Source organism: Pseudorca crassidens, chromosome 2 (assembly GCF_039906515.1).
Source record: "Pseudorca crassidens isolate mPseCra1 chromosome 2, mPseCra1.hap1, whole genome shotgun sequence".
NCBI lineage: Eukaryota > Metazoa > Chordata > Mammalia > Artiodactyla > Delphinidae > Pseudorca > Pseudorca crassidens.
This window is the reverse complement of record NC_090297.1, coordinates 104,689,330-104,708,000: the sequence shown is the minus strand read 5'-3', so window position 1 is coordinate 104,708,000 and position 18,671 is coordinate 104,689,330. Positions and strand designations below refer to the sequence as shown.

The following is an 18,671-nucleotide window of genomic DNA, read 5'->3' as shown; positions in this document are numbered from 1 at the left end:
TGTTTTTATTGATTTTAATGTCTTCTTTGTTTTCTGCCTTTTGCTATATAGATTGTGGTTTTTTTGCTTTTATGTATTCCAATGGTTTGGAAGGTGTGCTTTCTGTTTTTAATTCTAGCAGTGACCATCTTTAAACAAAGACCACCCAAATGAGAAAACAGCCTTTCAGAACTTGTCACAGCAAGAGACTCAGCCACCATCACTTGTGTTCCACAGGCAAGCAGGGGAGTACAGAGGCCTTATAGGAAAGAAAGTCTTCAGGGATGCTCTGTTTAGAGGTTGTTGCCACGGGGAAGCTGGAGGCTGACTAACTAGAAACGAGGCATCTTATGTGATTGGTTTGGGAAGCATATTTGACTTTCTCTGGTTGGTCCTGAGTTGGACAAAGCTAGGACAAAGAACTGGGACGTTGGCAGTCATTGACCAAGTCTTGACCATGCTGGGCCCATTGCTGCAGAGACTGTGGCTTGGCCTCCTGAGCTAGTTGCTCCAGAGGTTTTGGGTCAGTTTTTTTGGCCATATAATGTCTGGCCATTGTCCATTTCTATGCCAGTTTCTCTCTTTTCAAATATGTGTTTTTGAATCTTTTGCTAATCATTCCAAATAAAAATGTTATCATGATATCATGTGGTAAGATGGGTTATTAATCACACTTGTAGATCCTCAGTCAATACTCACACTTCGTTTTGATTTTGTAAACTAACCTGGGATTTTCAATAGATTGTTGTTATTTAAATGGCTTGATTTTAGACTACATCATTTTCTATTTCAAATTGTAACCAAAATTTAGACTTTATGTTTTTTAGTCTTTACAGCCAGTCCTTATACCTTGGCATCTCCATTTCTGAGTTCTTTAGTCTGTAGATTTGCTTCAAATTTTTTTCCAGTCCTTTACATGCCTGAGAATTTCTTTCTGTTCAGCTTGCCTCATCAGTAAAATGGGATTAAGTACAATAACAATACATTAAAAGTGCTTAACAAAGTGTACAGCATATAGGAAGTGTTCAGTAGCTATTAGCTACTTTATTATCATCATCATCATTATTATTATAGTTCACATATAAAACACAGCTTGGCTAGGTTTTTAATACTTTTTTCTCACAACCCTATAAACATTGTTCCATTGTATTATCAACCTGATTTCTCTTATTTTTGTCTTTATTTTCTGACTGTAGCCTATAGGATTTTTTTCTTTACCTTGTCATTTAAAATTTCTTCTGGTTGTGTTTTGGTGTGATTCTCCAGTGTTTTTTTCCTGAAACTTGTTGAGTTCCTTCGATACTCAGTTTTGTTTGCTTACTTGTTTATTCTTAGTTCAGTAAATCCTCCTTCTGTTTGAGGTTATTGCTTCGTTCAGATGATCTTGATGTCTTCCTGAGGAGGACCATAGTCTTAGATCAGAGGATGGTCCTCCAACCTGTCATTTGCTCATCACACTTCTTTTTTTCCTCTTGCTCTGAGTTCCTGAAGAGCCTCAAGTTTCTTATCCATGTCACTGATATGACCTGTCCTTAGGATTCTGCGCCTACTTCTCCCATTTCTTCTATTATGTGTTTGGTTTTATTTCATCATTTCACTTTCCCTTCATTTTATTGTTTTCTGTCACCACCTGTGTTTTTCTCCTTTTGTGATTTCTTGCTCATGTCTCATAACAGCCATGCATTTTTTAATCCTATTGAGGTTACCCAGCAATTTTCTTTAAAAAACAAGACAGAACTAGGGGCTTCCCTGGTGGTGCAGTGGTTGAGAGTCCGCCTGCCGATGCAGCGGACACGGGTTCGTGCCCCGGTCCGGGAGGATCCCACATGCTGCGGAGCGGCTGGGCCCGTGAGCCATGGCCGCTGGGCCTGCGCGTCCAGAGCCTGTGCTCTGCAACGGGAGAGGCCACAGCAGTGAGAGGCCCGCGTACCGCAAAAAAAAAAACAAGACAGAACTGTTTCTTGTAAAAGTGCTTTTCAAATGTTTGACCTTCCTCAGGGTCTGAAGGGTAAAGTTCCCCTTCCTTTGTTCCATGATATTTTTCATAGGCCCTGTTATTGGGGCCTTTTACTTGTCTGTTTGATCAATTGATTTTTATGTGTTGGGTTTTTAAAATCCATATTGGAACAAGAAAACTATATTCAAATAGTGTCTGCCCATAGACAAAATCTATGAAAGGCCCTTGTGTCCACCTTCTGTCTACCTGGACGCTAGTTGAATTCCCTGCTCAGAATTCAACAGGAGAGCAGAATAGTGCACTGTGCACCTAGCGCAATTGTTTGTGTTGCTCAACTAAGCAACACAACAATACTATCTAAGGTTAGTATTTCTGTCTTAGATTTTCTCCTACTCCTGTCTGCCTGGCTCTTTCATTCTCTGAGCAGATGTATCACATGAAAAAGAATAGTCACCAGGATACACTGCTACGAGGTCTCATCCTGCTTCATTCTCTCACCTTCAGCACTTTACTTTTTAATTCTTTCACAAGCCTTTTAGGAGGCTTCCCTGGTGGCGCAGTGGTTGAGAGTCCGCCTGCCGATGCAGGGAACACAGGTTCGTGCCCCGGTCTGGGAAGATCCCACATGCCGCGGAGCAGCTGGGCCCGTGAGCCATGGCCGCTGAGCCTGCACATCCGGAGATTGTGCTCCGCAGGGGAGAGGCCACAACAACGAAAGGCCCGCGTACCGCAAAAAAACAAACAAAAAAAAGAAAGTCAATGAAAAAGAAGCCTTTTAGTTTGATGCAGTCCCATTTGTTTATTTTTGCTTTTGTTGTCCTTGCCTGTGTCCTTGCCAGATCCAAAATAAATATCCCTAAGACGAATGTAAAGAAGATCACCACCTATGTTTTCTTCTAGGAATTTTATGGTTTCAAGTCTTTAATCCCATTTTGAGTTAATTTTTGTATATGGTGTAAGTTACTGGTCCAGTTTCATTCTTTTGCACGTAGCCTTCCATTTTTCCCAACACCATTTATTGAGGAGAGTTTTTTTTCTCAGTTGTATATTCTTGCCTCCTTTGTCATAGATTAATTAACTGTACATGCATGTGTTTATTTCTGGGCTCTCTATTCTGTTCCATTGATCTGTGTGTCTGTTTTTCTGCCAGTATAATCTGCTTTGATGGTTGTAGCTTTGTAGTATAGCTTTAAATCAGGGATAAAGTAGCTAGTCTTTATGATAGTCAAAACTATCTTCACTTCCTCATGCTCTACACAACTATTTTCAATAAACCAGTAGCTTGTGGACAGTAATTCACAAGGAAAATAATATCTCTTCCAGTTTTTCAAGGACCACTAATTAACCACAAGGCTAGGAGGTTCTCTCTATAACAAAGTACCATAGTTTTCTAGCAGTTTTTCTTTTCTGTGGTTGTTTTGAAAAGTTGCTATTCTACTCATATGTACAATTGTCATTTAAATATTCAAGTTTACTTTAAGGCTGCTGCTTTCACAGGCAGAATATTAAACTTCCTGGATCAAGATACTACAGCACTTTATTAACTATACTATCAAATGTCAACTCCCAGCCAAACATTAAATACTTAAAGTCACCTGCCTCCTTCCCCACTAATATTTCAGTATAACATTTTCCCCATCAAGACTTCTCTATAATGGTTAATTCTTCCCTTGTTTGATGTACCTCGTCATGATCCAACACTGCAATCTTTATATATGGGACTAAACTAATTATAAATAAAGTCCTTATATGTTGATAATTTTCATTTTACATCTTCATTTTTTTTTTCTTTTTTTTTTGCGGTACGCGGGCCTCTCACCGTTGGGGCCTCTCCCCTGCGGAGCACAATCTCCGGATGCGCAGGCTCAGCGGCCATGGCTCACGGGCCCAGCCGCTCTGTGGCATGTGGGATCCTCCCGGACCGGGGCACAAACCTGCGTCCCCTGCATCGGCAGGCAGACTCCCAACCACTGCGCCACCAGGGAAGCCCCATCTTCATTTTTTAATAAAATAAAATATTACAGCTAAAATCAAGGTCTCCTTTGTTCCTTTCCCCAGACCCATTCTCTTTCCTTCTTTAGAGGCAGCTATGATCATGAATTTGTAGAGGAGCTTCCAGTATGTTTTTATACTTACGTATGCATCTATAAACAATATATAATATTGTCATATGTACTTTTAAGATAAATGTTCATGTACCCTACACGTCTTCTGCGACTTGCTTTTTTTCATTCAACATTGTTTTGGAGATCCATCAACATTGTACTAATAGATATTGTTCATTTAAGTTCCCCGCAGTATATTAATTGTTCTGTGATTACAATTTACTTGAAAACGAAAGGGCATATTCCAAAAAGATCTTGAGTTACTCGCTGTGTGACAGGGAAGGAAAACTCTTGCCCCAAGAGCTTTCTGCCATCTTTGATGTGAAGAGTGGGCTGGAGTGTCTTTCAAGTGTGAGTGCAAGCTCTGAAGTAAAAAGCATCTGGTCAAAGCTAGGATAATATGTGCTAACTGGGTGAGGGGAAGAGGAGTGGTTTAAAATACACTTATGCTTGGAACATATGCTATATAAGATACCATTCGTCCCTCCCAGCAAGATCCTGTCACCCTGCTGTTGAAGGCTGTATTCTTCTGCTATGGAAGAAACAGAACTAGAGTAGACAAATGTCTCCTTGCCATTTGTCTGATACACAGATAAAGACTTGGGTCTCAACACTCCCTCCGTAGCTGGTGAACATTTGTTGAACATGAGCAGTGAAATAGGCATGGGAGATGCAGCTGCTTGCAATATCATTTTAGTATAAGCAGGAGCCTTGCTGAGTTTCTCTGTCTGTCTTTTATTAAAGGTCCACACACGTTCCTGTTGGGGAGGATCAAGTCCAGCACATGGAGCTAGTTCAGGATCTAGCACAGGGGTTTAACAAGAAGTACGGGGAGTTCTTCCCAGTACCCAGGTCCATTCTGAGTAAGTAACAAACATACGATTTTTCAATCAGGGTGCATTTTGAAGAGAGGACGGGATAACGGACTGAGAAGCTTGGAACTTTCTTGGGACTAAACTTGGCTTCGTCGTGCACAGATTTCAGGATTTATAATGAGAATCCCATCTTTTTCTGTAATGTAGGACTAGTAGACCTCATTGGATTATTGACTAAAATAACCAAAAGTTTGAAAAGTATGGGAGAGACTAGAAACTACAAATAATCATTTTCATTATAGAGTATCATATATATATATATATGTATGTATATATATAAACATATCTCATTTGGTAGAGCAGGTATCTTTCCCTATTTCATAGATGAGTAAACTTAAGGATTGGCAAGCCTGACTTTGTATCCAAGTCGCGTATCTAGCTGGTGGCAAAGCTGGGCCCTACATTGAGCTCTTCCGGTTCCAAAGCCAGCTGACCTTGCCTTCTCTATTCACAGTAGAACAAAAGTCATAAGAGTGAGAACTGCTGGATCATAATCTAGATAAAACAAGAGGGCATTGATCATCCTCGCACTTTGCCTTCTTAAATACACAACTGAGACAGAATGTACAATCTACCTACTGAATCCAAAACCTCATCTGCTTGCAAGGCTATGCTAGTCTGGAATCTTCTCAAGAAAAAAAGCTGTAAATCTCTATCAACATTTTGGTAGCAGTGTAAACTTGCGGCAGGGGCGGAGATCACTGAACCTAAGCTCTGCCCATCTTTATTAAGGTGGCTGCATTTTAAAGAGTATAACATGTGCCTAGTGTCAATTTAGAAGCATAAGGTGGATATAAATTACTAAGTTATTCCAACAGTTCACACAAATAAATTCAGGGCACCCCATGCATTGAAATCAACCTTCTTTTAGCAACGAGGACTATTCTAATGCTTTGGCTAATTGTTATTTTACCTATTTCAACTTTATATGTTTCTGTAATAGCCATAAATTAGGCAATTATTAATAACACAAGTTTTATGAAGCACAGCTTAACATCTTGATTCTATCAGAGCAACAAACAAGTCACTTCTGTCACTCTTGCGTGTGTGTGTGTGTGTGTGTGTGTGTGTGTGTGTGTGTGTTGGTAGTTACTTATATAATCATGGGTAAAGAAATGGAAGGATGCCGCAGGTTGTGAAAACTGGCATGGGGGTAGGAAAGGCAGTGGTTGTGGGCAGGGGGTGATTAGCCAATAAGGAAGAGCAGAGAAGAAGGAAATAGACAATACTTTTTTTAATAGGTATGCACAGCAAAAACAGTATGATTGATACAATTTCATTTGTGTAAGATTATATGTTTTGATGTTTATATATGCATTAACAGATGCATGAAAATATGATCAAAATATTAACATTTTATTACACATTTCAGACACCTTTACTTTCATGCTTATAGAAATTGCTAATTTATTATAATGAGTATAATCAGATAAAAATAATAAAGCTATTTGGTGTTCTTGGCACTTTTTAAGATCTAGACACTGACATTCCTATGGGTGTTTTACTGTTTTGTTTTGTTTTGTTGTTTGACTTTTGTTTCTGGTACGTGTGTGTTGGTGTTTTTGCCTAGCATCAATGAAGAAGGTAAAATCCCTGCGTGATCCGTCTGCCAAGATGTCAAAATCAGACCCTGATAAACTGGCCACTGTCAGAATAACAGACAGCCCGGAGGAGATAGTGCAGAAGTTCCGCAAGGCTGTGACGGACTTCACCTCGGAGGTCACCTATGAGCCAGCCAGCCGAGGGGGCGTGTCCAACCTGGTGGCCATCCATGCAGCAGTGACAGGGCTCCCTGTGGAGGAGGTGGTCTGCCGCAGCGCTGGCATCGACACCGCTCGCTACAAGCTGGTGGTGGCAGATGCTGTGATTGAGAAATTTGCTCCAATTAAGAGGGAAATTGAAAAACTGAAGACGAACAAGGACCACTTAGAGAAGGTTTTACAAGCTGGGTCAGCAAAAGCCAAAGAATTAGCGTATCCCGTGTGCCAGGAGGTGAAGAAATTGGTGGGGTTTCTATAGGAAGTTTCAACGAGTCACAAAAAGTCTTTTCTATCTTGTGGTCCACGCACTCCTATTAAGGCAGCTTTCCTCACAAGGGAACGATTATAGTTTGGGGACACACAATTTGGTATACCTGATCATTGGCTTCATCTGATGAATAATGATTTGTAGCCTTCAAATAGAGCAATGTTCTAAATCCCATCAGCGAAATTCTGTGGGAAAAAAAAAGAGCAAACAAAGAAGGCATAGCTATCTGAATCCTCAATTATGTGAGGCACACTCGGCCTCATTTATTCACACAAATGTGATTGAGGTAAGTAGCAATTTGGCAAGTGGGTGTTTCATTTGTGTCTCTCTCTGAAGTCCTTACTGTCACAGGTGCTCACTTCATCTATCCCACCCCTTTTAAAAAGCAATAGGTAGACGTTTTAGGCTTATAATCCTTGGGATGCCATTTGAACCAATTTGTGTTCAGATCTCCTAAAAATAGGTTGATGATTATCATTCATTTGTCACTGAGATGGTACCTGCTTTATTGTGTTTAATCTATTTATTTCCCAAGAGACCACACTGACTATTCTAGCAAGTGTTATTTGGGTTTTTTGCTTGTTTTTTAAATTCAGAGATACATCGTATGACCTTCTGAGAAGGTTGCATTATTTCAGCTTGATTTATTTATTGTACAAAAGCCCGAGTCCATACATTATGTTCTTAATAAGTACTTCCTTGCATTTGTCTCTCAGTGTAATATCACCAACCCACTGTGAAATCTAGAGGAGAGGAATTGCCGTTTTACACCTGAGGAGCGTGAAGCTTAGAGAGTACAATTAGCTTGTACAGTATCTCTCCGTGAGTAAGAAGCAAATCCAGGATCAAAACCATTACTCCTTATTCCTAAGAATAGTGCTTTTTTCATCAGTACAGAAGTCAGAAGTCACAGAAGCCAGCATGTTCTTGTTTTGAAAGTGGGTACTGGAAATATAAGACCTGAACTACTGACACTGTTTATATCAGCAAGTCAACCACTAGCTGCCAGCTTTAAACCTGGATTCAGCCAACCTTGGTCACATTTGTTACTCAGAATCCCCAAGGCCGGTCCCAAGTCCTGTCTCCTATGCTTGTTTCAGAGACACTTCAAAGTATATTCTGCCCGACTGCAAGAGTAGTTGGCCTGACAAGTCAGATTTTCCCAGTGAGCGGGAGCTTCTCGTCTTACCTTTACCTCAGCCTAAGTAGTAGCAAGTCACTCTAAAAACTACCTTCTCCGCACATCCCTTTCCCACACCTGAAAGCAGAAATGATCATTGTGACTCAGCGCACCACGGCCTGATTGATTTTGTAACAGAAATTACTTGTAAGTTTTTTGCCAATTGTCACCATTTATATATGAGTGACGAGCATGTTGGGCAAAGAATTTTTACTCGTTTCCTAAGAGAAGAAAGCAGAGTGGTCCTTTTATCAGAACAGATGTAAATACACCTAACACTGCATCCCAGAATCCAAATTAAAAGACCCTTTTTGGATCTCTTCTTGGAATGGGTTGTCTAGAGTGGGCTCTGAGGAGCCTCTTTGGCATTATTTTCTGCAAGCCTCTTTTTTTGTTGTTGTTTGGTTGGTTTTTTCCTTTCAAAGAAACCCTAGTTTGAATACTGGAAAATGACTAAATTAAAGGTGGATCTATCAAACTGTCCGTGTGTTTTCTTTACCCCCTTGCCACACCTTTCATCCAAAGAACTAAAGGCACCATGGAAAGAATCTCAGAGGAGGAAAACTAGATGACTTGTGGTAACTTCTAAGGAGCAAATCCCTGTACAGAAGAGGTTGGGCTTGTGAGAATCCTGTTGTTGTATGAAAGTGACCTGAGGACTCATCAAGTCTAATATCCAAGTCCATAATGATGGAGAGAGGTGTCCCTTGATCTCAGGAAGCTGATAAAAGAGCCAAGGCTAGAACCTAGATTTGTTTTTACACCCTTCCACTTGCCATTTACAGGACTCAGCACAATCTTCTTATCGAGATGAAAAACTGGAGAGAAATCCAACTTGTGACTTACCCTCTAGGTGATTTTAATTGTTTTTTTCTGTATGTTTTGTGGAGAGTTGAAATGAAAAACACCTAGATGGTGGTAATAATGCTCAGGTAACTTGGTGCTCTGTAGCTCCACCTACTGACAAACCATACTTCAAACCCGCCTTGACAGACTGTCACTCAAAATACAATGGAGGTATCTTGCCGGTTGTAGGTGCCTCACAAACATCTATCAAAATAATGTCAGAACATGGGCTAGAGAGTCCTAATGAAGTATGGATTTTTTTTGTAAGAAACCTTCTTGATGCAGACCATAAAAATGCTCATCATAAAACAATAACTAACACCTGAGTCCTCACTAGGTCTCAGGCACCATTACTCAATATCTTATAACAGTGTTTTTCAAAGTGTGGTCTCCAGACCAGCAACATGAGCATCACCTGGGAACTCATTAAGGATGCAGATTCTCTGGCTCTACCCCAGACCTACTGAAGCAAAACTTTGCAGATGAACCCAGCAATCCATTTTAACAGCCGTCCAGGTAATTCTAATGCATGCTAAATTTGAAGAACCACTGCTTTTATATATATTCTCTCATTTAGTCCTCATAACACAATAAAGTGAAACTATTATCAATCTCATGTTATTAAGGATGAAACCAAAGCTGCGGGGGTGGTGAGTAATTTGCCTAAGATAGTTCAGCTTCCAAGAGCTAGTCAGGTCGTCTGATCCAGAGTCCCACTAGACCACAGTGGCTCCTGCACAATGTCTCCTGCTGTATGTGGGGTAATATGCTCTGAAGCTGCACCATCCAATATGGTATATGCCCATTTAAATTTGAATTAATTCAAACTAAATTAAAAACTCATTTCCTCAGCAGCACTTTCAAGTGCCCAGTGGCCTCAATAGCTATTGACTAGCGTATTGGACAGTACAGATGAGAGTATTTCAATCATCACAAATGTCTCTTGGACACTGCTGCTTTAAGGCATTCAGCTTATTGATTTTGCTTATAATAGGTCAAGCACATAGAGTTGAGGAATCTCCCTGGAGAATTCTTTTTTTTTTTTTTTTGCGGTACGCGGGCCTCTCACTGTTGTGACCTCTCCCATTGCGGAGCACAGGCTCCGGTCGCGCAGGCTCAGCGGCCACGGCTCACGGGCCCAGCCGCTCCGCGGCTTGCGGGATCTTCCCGGACCGGGGCACGAACCCGTGTCCCCTGCATCGGCAGGCGGACTCTCAACCACTGCTCCACCAGGGAAGCCCTCCCTGGAGAATTCTTCAACTGGAGAATTTATGAAGGTAGTAAAAGGATTAGTTGAGAATGACCTTATGGTTTCCCAAATTTAGTATCTATAGTTTCTTAGATAATAAGAGCACATATTACATACTTGCTATATGCCAGGTACTTTGTGTGTTTATATGTGATATCTCATTTACTATTTATATCATAAGATAGAAACTATTAGTGCTATTTCTTCAAAAAAGTAAAGAAAGACTCAGTAACTTGCCTGAAGACACACGTTATTATTAGTCTGTAGTTTCTCCTAGTTAGGAACCCAGTGGTATCTTAACTATAAGTGTGCCCAAGGAAATGGTGTGCCCCTTCTTGACTAGTCTAGATTCTGTTCCTCTCCTTCATGTCCCATTGTCTTAGCCCTCACATCTCCCTCCCTGCCTTCTGTCTTCCTTCAATGCTCTTATAATTATTCCCCCAAAGGTCTTGTTTCGTGCACACAGCACAGTCTTTAGGCTGCTTTCTCCCAGGCTTTGTTTCCTGCGGTTCACTCTGTCCAGCACTGTGTGCCTGTGTTACTAGGTAATGGGACTGTGCCATGGGATAGCGCTTGGTCTCCTCTTTAACATGATGACTGTGTCTGTTCTCATCGACTCTGTGTTTTCCCTGTGTGACCAACATTCTCTTTTCACTCTGTCAGCTGGAGGGGACTTTTGAAATATTTTTGGCTGGGAAGAGTCAATTCCTCTCTAAAATTGAGCTGAAAACAGATTGCCTATTGCTAGCACGTAACATTTTCAAACACCCCCCCTAGACAGACAAGCTAGAGGCTTCACCGTTAATCATTTAAGCCCTCATATGTTAACTTTCAACAGTTCTGTTATATTGGCTAGGCTGGGATTATCTTATTTCTCTAGGAAGGAAACTGGGGCTCAGAGCATTAGTGACTTATCCTCAGATATGTAATTCAGCATTATGACAAAAGTTTATGTAGGGCCTGCTTTGTGAAAAGCACAGGGGAAATGCAATATGCCTATAACTTAGAGGAGAACACACAAGAGATACTAGCTAGCACATGTTGGTTGAGCACAGGAATGAGCACTTAACCAAGATGTTTAGGGAAGGAATAAGACAGATATAGGATAGGAGAAAGGGCTTTCTCCTATCCTAGGACACAGAAACATGAAATTTGCATTTAGGGCGAAGCAAATCCATACAGTATGTGAACAAATTGAGAATGGAAATATTAGATTGAACCATATGAAATTGTCAGTATTTGATTAGTACCTTTTTACCAACAAAGCTGGTCGTTCCATGTGGATCCACCCGATGTATCCAATGGACAAGCGTTTTGTGGAGTGCCTGTTTTGCAGGCACCATCTAAACACCAAGAATTAGAAATGAGACACAGTCCCCAGCCTCAGAATCCTCCCTGCCTGTGTGGAGATGAACATGGAAAGCCAGTGAGAGGTAGAGTAGCAACTAGAACCAAAGTCTTCTGAGTCTTGTACCTCCCCGGAATACATCAACTCAGGCATTCACTCTTAATTATTTGAAATACAGCTTCTAAATGTTGCACTCAGTGGCTCTCGAATAGAATCCTTAGTATTGGGTATAACCATGTTGGCTCTGTGGAATGAACTCGTTTCTTTTAAACGTTCCTTCCCCACTCCTACCCACGTACACATGGTAAAACAGGATGACAGTCATCATTTTCTAGAAGTGTTTCTGAAAAGCAGATGATGACGTGACTTTATGTGACTCTATAATAAAGTAATCTACTTTTACCTAGTCACTGTCTTACTCATCATATCCACCTTAATCCCTTTTTCAGTTAAGATGTTCAGATACAGAGTCTTCCTGGGAAGAAAGCCACATCCCATGTCCTATCTGTGAGTGCAGGATGAAGAAACACGTGTGCCTGGCCTTTACCACCACATCTCCCTGCACTTGCCTGGCCCACGGGGAAGCTCACTGACAGCAATGGTTAGTTCAAACACATAGTTTGAGGATCAGTAGGAACAAGGGTGAAATCTTTCCTTGAGTGCTTGATCTGAGAAGAAGCCAGGCCTGTTCAAGGACCAGAGAGAGGAAGGCCCTCATTTCTCCACTCTACCCCCACCTTCTGAGTTAGACCCTACTGTTGGAATGCTTTCTGTTTGTTTATTCCTGTGGCTATCAGAATGACCTTGTCGTTTTTGTGCATGGCTATTTGTCTATCTAGTACATTGGCAACAAATAAATGCTCAATAAATAGTTGAATGATTAAAAAAACCAGCAACGTAGTTTGTCCAGAGAGTTGCTTGAGTTTTCAGCAGCCTCCACCACTAAAAGGAGCTCCTGTGATAATTTTTTTTTTTTAAAAAACTGTGTGGCTTGTCCAGATATGACCATGGGAGCCAGATCTGGGGAGAGAAGTGTTCCCACCGTGAACCAGCCAGCCAGTGAGCAAGAAAGGCGTTATTCCTACACTAGAAGGGGAGGTGAGTACTCATGGGAATTCAAGGCCAGAAATTGCTTTCTGATGGATTCCTCTCCTGAGATTAACAAATAGTGGAATTTCTGAGCTTGGTGTCTCCTCAATGATTATTACATTACATTGTTTTCATGCTTGCCTTTTCTACTCACTATTTTCTAGTCATCTTTAAAACCCCTGCAAGCTCAGTACGAAGACAAAGGATGCCCTGGTGATTCGTGTGCACATCATGCAGAATGGGCATGTGCTTTTGCTCTGGGGTGTCTCTTCCCCACTCCCCATATCTAAATGGACGCCCAACCTAGCTACTGCTGCTGCTTCTCTTACCTATTGTTTCTACTTATTTTCTAGAGAAACAAATAAACAAGACACCTTTCAACTTTGGCATTCTTCTAACTCAGTGCTTCACAACTCCCACCCTGCTGTTTCAAGATCTTCCCTGATGCCTGTGTAGGTTTCATTTCTCTTCAAGTCTCCATGTCTCACACCACGACAGCCAACATAAGCTACCTCCGCCGGTTCATATTGTGTCTGGGCATCTGTGTATTCCTTCTTATTTCCTTCCCACCGTTCTGCAATAACTACCACTGTGTTATCACTCCTACCCACTCTCAGCCCCACTCTCCTTTCGGCACCAGCCACTATCATGACTTCAGTGCCGTTCTCACACCTTCCAGAATTTCATATTCATCAAACCACCTGTTCCTCCATATTCCTCCTTTGAGGAAAGAACATTCTGGTGTCCCTTTGATGTACTGGCCTATTGACGTGTCAAGGTAAATGGAAGAGTTGTTGCCTTTTGATTCATCTTAATTTCGAAGTAACAACCTCTGTATTAAGCATAAATGCTTCTCCACCCCACCCCGTCCCACCACCCCTCCCAGAAAACAATATGTGCAGATACACAAAGAACTCTTATTGTATTTGTGGTTCAGATTTTTGTCACTTTATATGTGGGTTTGCCATAAAGTTGTGGCAGAGACTGCTAACTATGCCCCAGTATCCAACCTCTGCTTCTTCCCTTTTGGAATGGAACTCTCACCCTTAATTTTAGTAGAGCACACAGTCTCAAATGTAGAAACTACATTTCCCAGCCCACCCTGCAGCAAGGTATAAATTTGTTCTAGCCAGTGGTACGTGGGCAAAAGTGATATGTGCAATTTCCAAGTCACATCTTTTTTAAAGGAAATTTCTTCCCCCTCCCACTTCCTGGAACGGCCCATTGATGAAAGCCACAAGAGAAACATGGGGAGGGTCAAACCCCAGCTGGGGTCCCTGAACTTGGCAAGCAGCACTGCCTTTCTGTCCTGGATTGCCCACCTACCTCAGGACTGTTATGTGAGAAATAAACTTTTATCACATTTAAGCCACTGTAACTTGAGATCTCTTTGTAATAGTGCCTTAGCTATTATCCCAACTAATACACTAATTCTTACTGGCCTTTCTGTCTAATGTCTTCCTCTGACTGGATTACTTCAGTTCAACCAGCATTTTGTGTGAGCCTTCTTTGTGGTGAGGCGGTGGTTTCCAAAGTATGGCTCCTAGACCAGCAGGGTCATCCTCGCCTGGGAACTTGTTGAATATGTGGACTTGTTAGATAGTCCACAGACTCCATTCCAGGTTTGCTGAATGAGAAACTCTGGGGGTGAGACTCAGCAATCGGTTATAACAAGCCCTCCAGGTGACCTGGATGCACACTGATGTTTGAGAACCACTGTACTGGGGGGATAAAAAAGGAGTAAAACCCGGCCTCAGTCAAGGAGTTTACATTGGAGTGAAAGGGGCGCAAGTAGACAGTCAGCCATAAAAACATAATTATTGTCTTGACTTTCTGCTGTTTCCTGTCTGCTCACCTTTTTCATCAGATTAACTCAAGATAATTTAACTCAGATGATTTTTTTATATATGTGATTATTTATAGACAGCCTAAACATTTAGGTCATTTGGGTCTATGCAAATCCTAAAAGGGAAAATAACTGAAGTTACACTTGTAGATAAGTGTAGATAAGTTACTCTGTAGAGTAAACAGAGAATTGGTCATCAATATTAGAAGCAATGAGAATCTCCTGAAGGCAAGAGAGACATAAGAAAAGGGAGTTATTTTACACCGTGGGTAGTAAAATCATACTACTTATTACCCTATAGAGGGTTATATGGCCTAGAAATAAAAACAGTTGAGTGTGGATTAAATTTATGAGTGAGAAAGTCATAAAATTACATGAAGCACAGGTTAGGAACGTTTAAATTGTTTCTGAAAGTCTCAGACGTCAGTGTCATAAAAGAAAACTACCGTGTTTGCTGTCACCACTCTTATCATCCTGTCATCCATGTCCAGAACTCTAGACTAGACCAGACGAGGCCATTGTGGTATCGGTGGTGGGCTGGAAAGGCGAGCACCTGAGAGTAAGGAATCCTGTACTTAGCGCGTTTTGTATAAAACCCGTACACACTTCAGATCTGATGGGTGATAAAGGTGGAAGAGATAAGGGAGACAATTGATGTAGTTCATAAAAGAATTTGTTATGATTTCAGATGAAAGCCAGTTTGACATTATTCTTATTAATGAGGGACAATCCGTGGGAATTCCCTGGCAGGCCAGTGGTTAGGACTCAGCGCTCTCACTGCCGAGGGCCTGGGTTCTATCTCTGGTCGGGGGCCTAAGATCCCACAAGACCAAGCCACGCAGCCAAAAACAAAAAGGGAGGGGGACAATCCAGATAAATCTGTAGATAATCCAAAAGCTAAATAAAGTATTATTACCACCATACACAGCAAACTGATCTTAGGTTTTTGGTGCAGGAGCTAAACACTCGGGATAATGCACTGATATTGAAGAAGTGTGAGCACGTCCCCACACTAGCCAGTCTTGAGACTCAGGAACTCTAGACTCTGTGATAATGAAGAGGTGGCAGTTAGCGTTGCCCAGCTTCCCCAAAGTTATTTGAGTCTTTAGAAGAAAGGGTTTAATCTCCCCACCCACTATTAGGAACACAACATCCTTTGCTGCTAGAAATTATGTTAGCCCTGACTGATACGTTTTCAAAATCTTGCAGTGTCTTTCAACGACCATCCAGTTTGGTAAAATACAGCCATTTTATTTCCTTCATTTCCTCCTTTTTCCCTTTAAGGATATTTCATGCATCTTCTTCCCCTAAATACTGTCAGTCAGGATTTCTATTTCAAATAATTTGGAGTCAAAAGCATTCAGCAGTGTGAAGGCAAGTGAGCTTTTTACTGCATTTTTATAGAGAGTGTATTGAACTGCATGGGGCAGGCTAGAGAGGGGCTCCTCTGTGAGGCTCCAGCATGCCCCACCGGTGCACCCCAGCAAGGACTCATGTTACAAGAATTACGTCACAGTAATCTGCTTATATTGGCTGACCAGACCCACCAGACCCCTGTAACCCACCAGACCAGGCAGGTTAACTCCTTCTTCATCCAGAAGAGAGAGTTTATGTGACTCTAGAAGTCTCTTTTTTCTTGTGAGTTTTCAGTCTTTTCCAAATTTACCATATGAAGAAGTGTTTGATAAACTATAACCATATTTCATCTTCACAAACCTGTATCAAGCATAAGAACTGTTATCCCCATTTTACAAATAAGTTTTCCCTGTGTACTTCGACACCCCCTAGTCTATTTACTGCACTTGAAGTTTGTGCCATAAATTACTATTATTTTTATCTTATATGTACTTGTTTGTAAGTGCCTTTCAGTGCATACCATTGCAAAAATATTTGGTTTATCTTTTATTATTGTTTTTGTCTTGTAAACTACTCATAGTTTGGAGCACAGTACTGGGCATAGAGTAGATGCTAAATAAATGCTTATTGATTGAAAAGAGAAGAGAGAGAGAGTTTAGGGGCTGCCAAGTTCAATGGCTCCACGAGACAGATAACTAAGTAAATTCATTAACTAATTTAACAAATATTTTTTCCTTACTTGCTATGTCCCACGCACTGCCCTAGACACTGAGGATACAGTGGTGAATAAAATTGACAAAAATCCCTACCCTCTCTGAATTGACATTGTAGCAGAGAGAGACAGACAATGAACCAACAAGGAAAGTAAATGGTAGGTCATAAGGTGATGAGTGCTATGTAGAAATATAAAGAAAGTGGGGGTGGAGTGTGTTATGGATTGAATTGTGTCTTTTCCCCCACCCCCTGAAATTCATAGGTTGAAGCCCTAGCCCCCAGCACCTAAGAATGTGATTTTATTGGGAGATAGGGCCTTTAAAGAGGTAATTAAGTTAAAATGAGGCTGTTAGAATGAGTCCTAATCCAATCTGACTGATGTCTTTATAGGAAGAAGAGATTAGGACATGTAAAAAAAAAAAAAATCAGGGATGCTCACACACAGAGAAAAGACCATGTGAGGACTGTGCAGGGGGAAGGTGTCCATCTGCAGGCCAAGGAGAGAGGCCTCAGAAGAAACCAAACCCACCAACACCTTGATCTTGGACTTCCAGCCTCCACACTATGAGAAAATTCATTTTTGTTGTTTAACAGTCTGTGGTATCTTGTTATGACAGCCCTAGGAAACTAATATGGAACACTTCTTTTAAATAGGGTTATAAAGGATGGTTGTGCTGGACTTAAATTTAGGCGGAAAACTGAATGAGGTGAGGAAGACAACCATGTAACATCTGGGGAAAATCAGTGCAGACAGAGGGAACATCAAACCCAAAAGCCTTGATTCAGGAGCCTGCTTGACGTGTTAAAGGATAGTAAGGAGACCTGTGTGGCTCCTTGATAGGGGATAGGGGTAGATGAGGTCCGGAACTGTAGCACGGTCAAGACCTCACAGGCCATTGTAAGGATCTTGGCTTTTACTTTAGGGCAATGGAATTGGGAAGCCATTGCAGGTTTAAGTTCTAAAAGTTTCATGTTGGCTACTATGTTAGGAAACAGACTATAGGGGTCAGAGATGGAAGTGGGGAGACCAGTTGGGAAGGTATTTGAATCATCCCTATAAGAGGGAAGGCTTAGAGTAGGGTAATAGTGATCGAAGTTGTAAGACATGGTCAAATTTGCGATATTTGTGAAAGTATAGCTAACAGGAGTTGCTGATAGATTGGTTGTGATATTTGAGAGAGAGAAAAAAGTCAAGGGTAACTTCAAGATTTTCGACCTAAGAAGTTAGAAGGATGGAGTCCCTGGTTACTGAGATGGGACAGACTGCAGGAGGAGCAAATTTGGAAGGTTCAGGAATTTTGTTTCAGACACGTGGAGATGTTTAGTGGGCAGTTAGATATTTAAAACTAGAGGTCAGGGAGAGGTCCAGGCAAGAGATATTAATTTGGGAGTCTTCAATATACAGGTAGCATTTAAAGCCAAGAGTGTTGATGAAATCTCTAAACAAGTAAGTGTGGACAGAGAAAAGGGGAGGTCAAAGGACTGACCCCGTTTCAAGGTAGAAGGAAATGAGAAAATAAGCAGCCATGGGACCGAGAAAGACCAATATGATAGAAGGAAAACTAGGAGAGAGTGTTGCCTTGGAAGACAAGTGAAAGAGATGTTTTCTGGAAAGGGACTAATCTGTGTCAAGTAAGGTAAGGACTGAAAAAACACCATTGGATTTAACAATTTGGGGGTCATTGGTGACCTTGATCAAAGCAGTTTGTGTGGATGGTGAGGTCAAAGTTGAATAGGTTTAAGAGGAAATGGCAAAAGAGAAATGAGAGATGGTGATCTTGACAGCCCTTGCAAGCAGTGATGCTGTAACAGGAAAAGGGAAATGGAACAGTATGATATTGATACGGACTCAGGAGAGCATTTTGTTACTTTTTAATTGTGGGGGGCAATAATTTCATGAGTGTATGTTGTTGAGAATGGTCCAGTGAAGAACAAAATTTGATGATACAGGAGTGAGTGAGAACAATTACTGAAGTCCTTGAGTGAGAAGGGATGGGATCCAGAGCACATGAGACCAGGTTGGAATTAGATGGGAGAACAGAGAAGAGAAGGAAGAATATCTGGATGCACATGAAGGTGGATTTTACATGTGGTAGAAA

The 18,671-nt window shown here is 41.3% G+C and overlaps 1 protein-coding gene across 4 annotated transcripts in view; it reads left to right on the top strand.

Moving 5' to 3' along the window:
• The window catches only part of WARS2 (tryptophanyl tRNA synthetase 2, mitochondrial), an 87,923-nt gene extending 79,321 nt beyond the window's left edge, over positions 1-8,602 (top strand). For 3 of the 4 annotated variants that reach the window (XM_067727438.1, XM_067727436.1, XM_067727439.1), the window contains 2 exons: positions 4,786-4,904; positions 6,487-8,602. In XM_067727438.1, the coding sequence (XP_067583539.1) occupies positions 4,786-4,904; positions 6,487-6,935 (568 nt within the window). In that variant the 3' untranslated portion in view covers positions 6,936-8,602. The remainder of the gene's footprint in view (positions 1-4,785; positions 4,905-6,486) is intronic. The other variant, XR_010941028.1, reaches the window with a different exon arrangement.
• The last annotated feature ends 10,069 nt before the right edge of the window (positions 8,603-18,671 follow it).